The 8,496-nt window shown below is 53.5% G+C and overlaps 1 protein-coding gene across 14 annotated transcripts in view; it reads right to left on the reverse strand.

Moving 5' to 3' along the window:
* The window catches only part of C18H1orf167 (chromosome 18 C1orf167 homolog), a 31,019-nt gene extending 23,848 nt beyond the window's left edge, over window positions 1–7,171 (reverse strand). For 4 of the 14 annotated variants that reach the window (XR_006286487.1, XR_006286488.1, XM_043531890.1 and 1 more), the window contains exon 1: window positions 2,717–3,492. Coding sequence is in view for 10 of the 14 variants with exons in the window: in XM_043531890.1 (XP_043387825.1) it covers window positions 2,717–2,846 (130 nt within the window). In the remaining 4 variants the exon portion in view is untranslated. Of the gene's footprint in view, window positions 1–2,286; window positions 2,630–2,716; window positions 3,495–3,715; window positions 3,821–6,305 lie in introns of those variants that run through there. The other 10 variants (XM_037881367.2, XM_037881366.2, XM_043531887.1 and 7 more) reach the window with 8 other exon arrangements.
* Between the last annotated feature and the right edge of the window lie 1,325 nt (window positions 7,172–8,496).

Raw genomic sequence — 8,496 nt, forward strand, 5'->3', positions numbered from 1 at the left:
GCTGATGCTGCACTACTAGGGGGTTGTGTGCTTTCATTCCTCTGTCTTCTGTAAGAAGAAACTGTTGCCATTCACCCCCTTTTTAATGCTTACAAGGAGGAGTCCCCACTACTCCATCTCGCTGGACTGCTGGTTGATTAAAATTGGAAATCACCCATTTACAGCCACACAAGGCAGAGCACCAGAAAAAAGTAGGGGGAATTGAAGGAACAGCTTGAAGTCAGCAGTTTAACCGTTACTTTTTTTTAAAATGGGCAGTGAATGTGAGCTGAAAAGTACACATTATGAAATATACTCACACCTGCACCCCTCTCTCTTCAGCAAACTCAATGAATCAGGGGGGAAAAACGCCAAAGCTGACTGTGAAATGAATATCAATCATCTTTGTCACATCAAGAGCGTTTTGGAACAATATGCTCGAAAGCCAAATACGTATCTTTAGTCGGGTATTACACACTAAGGCTTAATTTCCAGGCTATGTACATTTCATCCTGTCTCCCAGAAAAAGGCCCAAACAGCCAACTACCAACCTCAGCTATCTCTCTTTGCAAATGGGTTGCTGGTCCTTCTGACACAGAAATTCAGCCAACAATCTGATCAAAGCCAGGAAGGAGACACTCATTCACTGATACTCCAATTATCTTTGGGAACGGCTGTCACTGTCTTTCATATGTTCTCAAACATATTGCAAAGGGGAAGATTTTAATTAGGGGCTGGCATCGCAAAAGTGAACAGACTTTCCACAAGTTTCCAGAGTGGCACTGGCTTCTCAGTGCCTATTCTTGCATAAAGCGTAATCACAAAGCACAGCACGCTGGCGCTTCAGAAAAGGATTCATTGCATCCCAGGAATTTCCACACAGCTAGCAGCATGTTGCTAAAAAGGGGGTTTAATAACAGGCCCAGAATCACAAAGGGACAAGCCCCTTCAGGTGCTATGTTTCCTTCCATCAACGCTCACCACAGGGTCACATCAGTCTGCTTTTAAGTTTGAGAATCTAGAAGTTACAAGCAAATGATCTCTCACAGATAGACACATATGCTATCCCAATCCTCATTACATTTCTTTCTGCCAAGCACTAGGTCCTTAACACATGGCCAGGATTAGATTTTAACAACTATTTTTACCCAACTCATTTAGACCTTGTGTGGACTAGAAAAAAATGGTGTCTATTAAATCCACAGTTACTAACATGTGTTAACTAACCCTTCTAGAAACACCACTCGGACCCTAGTGTAGATGCAGGTTAACACTTTTAAATCAGGATTAATTGATCAAAGCCAACGAAATTTTTAAAAATGTCTAGACTAGGAAAAGAAATGGCTTAACAGGGACATAGGTCAAACTCAGCCCCAGATTTAGGCTTTGAAATAAAAACAAGTATTACAAATCCTACGACCAATGGACTTTTTGTTGTTGTTGTAATTCCAATGACAATAAGCAGGATTTAAAAAAAAACAAACAAATAATTGCAAACTAAGTGGTGCAGCCTTGAGCTAGTGCAGGGCAACTGGAAAACGAAACCGACTAGAAACAAAAGTGAAACTGACCAGTCTATTTTCAATGTCCACACTGAAAGGAAACAAACAGCATAATTAACCAAAAGTCAACTGGATTGTTTTCAGTTCATCCCCTTTCAATACTATGAGACGTTATCAATAACAAAGGGGACCTCTATTGTTAAAATACATAACAAACAAACATGCAGCACTTCGATCAGATCAGTGGGTTCTTTCCCCATCCACAGAGACTTAAGGTGGTAGATTTTACATTTCACAGGTGAAGAAACTGAGACATAGAGCAGTGACTTGCTCAAGGTCACACAGTGAGTCCGGAGTAGAGATGTCTTGATTGCTCAGTGCACTAGACCACCATGCACATGTAGGGCTTTTAACCCAATATCGTCCCTTGAAGTCTAAGAGAGACTCACAAACGTTACTTTGCTGAGCTGGAAAAAGGGTGGGTCTGCCATGGCTGCTAAGTGATGATCAGACCCTCTCTCCCCATCATCTTGCAGCATTGTATGACTTGCACACTCCGCCTGCCAACAACCAGACTAGCTCCGGTGGTGATCCACCCGAAGCACTAGAAACTGTACCTGGTTGGGTTTGAGGGAAATCTTTCCCTGGGCTGAGCCTCAAGGAGCCATGCTAAGCTTTCTCAGCAGGAAATCGCTCTGGCACACATCCCAACCCCCACAGCCGCACATCCCGGTGTAGTTCATATCGACCGTGGGATTGTCTCTCCTTTTGTGCTAAACCACCTCTCCTGTATGAAGTTACTCACTCCGATAGCCACCACAGGACATGCCACTCGCTCCAGCCAGAACCTCAGGGACGAGAACAAACGTCTCTTTGTGTTTGATTCTCTGAACTCACTGCAAACCTGCAGCTTTGTCCACTTAATGCCCCAAATCCCAGCAGCAAGCGCACCCCAGCTGAGGCACTTTAAGGAGCTTATCGCCCATGATTAGTGATGCTGGCTTGTCATTGTGACTACAGATGTCCATGGAAAAGGAGCTTTGACCCATGTCTAATTAGAGCTACATCCTCAAGATGGCACAGATAAATTAGCTAACCCATTGGGGAGGGCTAAGGAAAAGTGGTGGGCCTCACTTCCTGACACCCAGTTTGGTAGGTTACCTGGATAGAGCCCCTAGGTAACAGAGTGATATACACCCTGGAAACCCTGCAGCAGACAGGGCAGAGTTGCTTACCTGATTTCAGACAGCTGCTCAGGAGAGGGGGGATGTTTTCTTTCTTCCTGCTGCTCAAGCTCCTATTTGTGTTCTCCATGCTCTCTACACAGTTCAGGGGAGACCTTGGCACCCTGCAAACTGGCTTCATGGAAAGGCCTTTCTCACAGCAACGCAGGTTATACGCCACTGCAGGCCCATGATATGGGAAGTCAAAACCACCGCATCAGGGGGAGCAGGCTGTAATAACAGACAGATGTGTTTGTTCCAGAGCTACAGACCCAGGTGTCCTCCCCACGTCCCACACTATTGTGAAGACCTACGGGCCAGGGGAGCATCTGGCTATCCCACTGAATCAGCCAGAACGATGTTTACTCATTAATAGCACAACCCTGAAGTTATCCCTTGGCCTCCTATAGGGCAGGCCCCTGTGTGTGTGCACCTCAACGTAGCCCTCTGCACTGCTGGAAAATTAGCCTGCCTGGGCCTGTCTCCCTCCCCGCCCCCGCAATGCACAGCAAGCTGGGTCTGTGCTGAACAGTCAGTCTGTCTGTCTGAGCAGCAGGCTGAGCCGCCTCTGGTCTCCTGCTGTCTCTGTCTCTCACTCTTCTAACACCCTGGGTTCTTTTTCTTTTCTGTGTATTTCAGTGCATCTGTGCTGAGGGGCGGAGGGCTACCGCTGTGTCTGTCTGTGCTGCGGGGGAGCTGTCAGGTGTCTGTCTGTGCTGGGAGGGGTGGGGGAGCTGCGGGATGTCCGTCTGTGGCAGGGATACGGCCGGGTGTCTGTGCTGGGGGGGCGGGGTGAGCTGTTGGGTGTCTGTGCTGGGGGAAGGGCTGCTGCTGTGTCTATCTATCTGTCCTCGGGGTGGTGGTGGGGGGAGCTGTCAGGTGTCTGTCTGTGCGGGGAGGGGACTGTGGGATGTCCATCTGTCTGTGGAGGGGATACCACCGGGTATATCTCTGCCTGGGCAGAGGTGGGGGGAGCTGATGGGTGTCTGTCTGGGGTAGGGGGGGTCCTACCTGGTGTCCGTCTGTCTGTGGAGGGGATACGACCAGGTGTCTGTCTGGGGTGGGTGTGGAGCTGTTGGGTGTCTGAGTACTGGGGGGGGGGGGGTTAAGGTGTCCATCTGTCTGTCTGTGCTGGGGTGGAGAGCTGGGGGATGTCCGTCTGTCTGTGGAGGGGGTACGGCCGGGTGTCTGTCTGTGCTGGGGGGGCGGAGCTGGGGGATGTCTGTCTGTCTGTGGAGGGGTACGGCCGGGTGTCTGTCTGTGCTGGGGGAGTGGGGGGTTTAAGGTGTCTGTCTGTCTGTGCTGGAGGAGGGGTGGAGCTGTTGGGTGTCTGTGGGGGGGGGGGAGCTGGGGGACGTCCATCTGTCATGGAGGGGTACGGCCGGGTGGGTGTCTGTCAGTGCTGGGGGGTGGGGGGTTTAACGTGTCTGTCTGTCTGTCTGTCTGTCTGTGCTGGGGGAGGGGTGGAGCTGTTGGGTGTCGGAGCTGGGGGTTTAAAGTGTGTCTGTCTGTCTGTCTGTGCTGGGGGGGTGGAGCTGTTGGGTGTCTGTGCTGGGGGGTGGGGGGGTTAAGGTGTCTGTGCTGGGGGAGGGGTGGAGCTGTTGGGTGTCTGTGCTGGGGGGTGGGGGGTTAAGGTGTCTGTCTGTCTGTGCTGGGGGGGTGGAGCTGTTGGGTGTCTGTGCTGGAGGGGTGGGGGGGTTAAGGTGTCTGTCTGTCTGTCTGTCTGTGCTGGGGGAGGGGTGGAGCTGTTGGGTGTCTGTGCTGGGGGGTGGGGGGTTTAAGGTGTCTGTCTGTCTGTGCTGGGGGGGTGGAGCTGTTGGGTGTCTGTGCTGGAGGGGTGGGGGGGTTAAGGTGTCTGTCTGTCTGTGCTGGAGGAGGGGTGGAGCTGTTGGGTGTCTGTGCTGGGGGGTGGGGGGGTTAAGGTGTCTGTCTGTGCTGGGGGAGGGGTGGAGCTGTTGGGTGTCTGTGCTGGGGGGGTGGGGGGTTAAGGTGTCTGTCTGTGCTGGGGGAGGGGTGGAGCTGTTGGGTGTCTGTGCTGGGGGGTGGGGGGGTTAAGGTGTCTGTCTGTGCTGGGGGAGGGGTGGAGCTGTTGGGTGTCTGTGCTGGGGGGTTAAGGTGTCTGTCTGTCTGTGCTAGGGGAGGGGTGGAGCTGTTGGGTGTCTGTGCTGGGGGGTGGGGGGTTAAGGTGTCTGTCTGTCTGTGCTGGGGGGGTGGAGCTGTTGGGTGTCTGTGCTGGGGGAGGGGTGGAGCTGTTGGGTGTCTGTGCTGGAGGGGTGGGGGGTTTAAGGTGTCTGTCTGTCTGTGCTGGGGGGGTGGAGCTGTTGGGTGTCTGTGCTGGAGGGGTGGGGGGGTTAAGGTGTCTGTCTGTCTGTGCTGGAGGAGGGGTGGAGCTGTTGGGTGTCTGTGCTGGGGGGTGGGGGGGTTAAGGTGTCTGTCTGTGCTGGGGGAGGGGTGGAGCTGTTGGGTGTCTGGGGTGGGGGGGTTAAGGTGTCTGTCTGTGCTGGGGGAGGGGTGGAGCTGTTGGGTGTCTGTGCTGGGGGGTGGGGGGGTTAAGGTGTCTGTCTGTGCTGGGGGAGGGGTGGAGCTGTTGGGTGTCTGTGCTGGGGGGTTAAGGTGTCTGTCTGTCTGTGCTAGGGGAGGGGTGGAGCTGTTGGGTGTCTGTGCTGGGGGGTGGGGGGGTTAAGGTGTCTGTCTGTCTGTGCTGGAGGAGGGGTGGAGCTGTTGGGTGTCTGTGCTGGGGGGTGGGGGGGTTAAGGTGTCTGTCTGTCTGTGCTGGGGGAGGGGTGGAGCTGTTGGGTGTCTGTGCTGGGGGGTGGGGGGGTTAAGGTGTCTGTCTGTCTGTCTGTGCTGGGGGAGGGGTGGAGCTGTTGGGTGTCTGTGCTGAGGGGTGGGGGGGGGGTTAAGGTGTCTGTCTGTCTGTCTGTGCTGGGGGAGGGGTGGAGCTGTTGGGTGTCTGTGCTGGGGGGTGGGGGGGTTAAGGTGTCTGTCTGTGCTGGGGGGGTGGAGCTGTTGGGTGTCTGGGGTGGGGGGGGTTAAGGTGTCTGTCTGTCTGTGCTGGGGGAGGGGTGGAGCTGTTGGGTGTCTGTGCTGGGGGGTGGGGGGTTAAGGTGTCTGTCTGTCTGTGCTGGGGGGGGTGGAGCTGTTGGGTGTCTGTGCTGGGGGGTGGGGGGTTAAGGTGTCTGTCTGTCTGTCTGTGCTGGGGGGGTGGAGCTGTTGGCTGTCTGTGCTGGGGGGTGGGGGGGTTAAGGTGTCTGTCTGTCTGTGCTGGGGGAGGGGTGGAGCTGTTGGGTGTCTGTGCTGGGGGGTGGGGGGTTAAGGTGTCTGTCTGTCTGTCTGTGCTGGGGGGGTGGAGCTGTTGGCTGTCTGTGCTGGGGGGTGGGGGGGTTAAGGTGTCTGTCTGTCTGTGCTGGGGGAGGGGTGGAGCTGTTGGGTGTCTGTGCTGGGGGGTGGGGGGTTAAGGTGTCTGTCTGTCTGTCTGTGCTGGGGGGGTGGAGCTGTTGGCTGTCTGTGCTGGGGGGTGGGGGGGTTAAGGTGTCTGTCTGTCTGTCTGTGCTGGGGGGGTGGAGCTGTTGGCTGTCTGTGCGGGGGGGGCGGATCCTACCGGGTGTCCGTTTGTCCGTCCGCCCGCCCGCGCTGGGGGGAGGCGCCTCCTGCCGGCCGTTGGGTCTCGCGCCCCGTTTCGAAGCGGGCGCGGCGCTCGGCGCGTCGCCGGCGGGGCAGCGCGAGGGGGAGCCGGGGGCCGCGGCCGAGCGGAGCCGGAGACGCCCCGCGGGGGCCCCGGCAGGGAGCCTGCGACGCTCGACGCTCGTACCCCGAGCCTGTGGCTGCCGCGCCCCCCGGGCGGGCTCTGCAGAACCGGGGCCGCGGCTTTCCCCGCCCCCCGGCCGGCGCCGCCGAGCTCCCCAGAGCCGGGCCCTCTCCTGCCCGCAGCCCCGGGGCCGAGCCCACGCAGGCCAGGGACAGCAACGTGGGGATTCAATGAGCCCCGGGGGTAAAAGCTCTCCGGTGAGCCAGCAGACTTGCCTGATCTTGTTTCAAAACAAAACCACCAGAAGAAGGGGGGGGAGGGGAGAGGAGAACCTCTTTGTGCCTCAGTTTCCCCATCCGTGAACAAGGGTCATAACATCCACTTCGTAGGGGCCCTTACCAGGAGTATCTTGCCAACCCCCAGCAATCAAAAAAATCTTGAGTCTGAACCCTCCCCACAAAATCACCAGATCCACTTTAAAAGTCTCTAGATTTTAAAGAGAAGACACTGCTGGTTCTCTTTATCTGCAAAAGGTGCTGGCTCCAGAGGGGGGAGGCAAGGCACCAGAGGAAGGCTTGCATTTACTTAGGTCCTACAAAAGCTGTGCCTATGTTTTTTTTAATTGCTATTATTTTTTGTGTTACTAAGTTGTGGGACTCCTAAGTAACACAACAAAAAAGATAACAAGGAGTCCAGTGGCACCTTAAAGACGAACAGATTTATTTGGGCATAAGCTTTTGTGGGTAAAAACCCCACTTCTTCAGATGCATGGAGTGAAAGTTACAGATGCAGACATAAATATACTGACACATGAAGAGAAGGGAGTTATCTCACAAGTGGAGAGCCAGTGCTGACAGGGTCAATTCGATCAGGGTGGATGTGGTCCACTCCCAACAACAGATGAGGAGGTGGTGACCCATCCACATCAGCCTCACCATCAGAGGCTCATTCACCTGCATGTCTACTAATGTGATATATACCATCATGCCCCAGCAATGCCCCTCTGCCATGTACAGTGGCCAAACCGGACAGTCGCTACGTAAAACAATAAATGGACACAAATCAGACATCAGGAATGGTACGACACAAAAGCCAGAGGGAGAACACTTCCATCTTCCTGGACATTCTAGAACAGCTTTGAAAGTAGCTATACTTGAACAAAAAAACTTCAGAAACAGACTTCAAAGAGAAACAGCGGAACTAAAATTCATTTGCAAATTTAACACCATTAATCTGGGCTTGAATAGGGACTGGGAGTGGCTGGCTCATTACAAAAGCAGCTTTGCCTCTCCTGGAATTGACACCTCTTCATCTATTGTTGGGAGTGGACCACATCCACCCTGATCGAATTGGCCCTATCAACACTGGCTCTCCACTTGTGAGGTAAACTCCCTTCTCTTCATGTGTCAGTATATTTATGTCTGCATCTATAACTTTCACTCCATGCATCTGAAGTGAGGTTTTTACCCACAAAAGCTTATGCTCAAATAAATCTTAGTCTTTAAGGTGCTACCGTACTCCTTGTTGTTTTTATGGATACAGACTAACATGGCTACCCCCTGATACCTAGCAACAAAGATAGTTTTGAATCCAGAAAACTATCCCCAGCGGATAATGAAAAACACCTTAGAACCGAAACCCTCCAAATCAAAGGGTGTGGGTGTATTCCACCTGGCACCTTCTGCATTTCTGTCTGAGTGTATCCTGCTGCCAGTTTAAAAAGGAGAATCTCTGGGAAATCCTGGATTTTGCACACTCCTGCAGGCACAGAATAAAGCCTGCATTCAGAGCCGAAGCAGCGGTATGCATGCTGGCATAGGCTACATTTGTTCACTTTTGCTACATCTAGTATATCTGAATACAAGGGCACTTGTGCGTAGATTCAAATAAGGGGTCTCTTTTGACAGTGTTATTTAATTATCAGCATAAATCGTTAGTAGCCAAGATTCCAGGGTTTTATCACTAGCTCTGCCACTGATTTCCTGAGTGAGCTGGGGTAGGGATCTTAGGCGCTCTGGGTCCCTTTAGCAATCTGTTGAATACG

The sequence above is a fragment of the Chelonia mydas genome, chromosome 18 (genome assembly GCF_015237465.2).
Source record: "Chelonia mydas isolate rCheMyd1 chromosome 18, rCheMyd1.pri.v2, whole genome shotgun sequence".
NCBI classification, from domain to species: Eukaryota; Metazoa; Chordata; order Testudines; family Cheloniidae; genus Chelonia; species Chelonia mydas.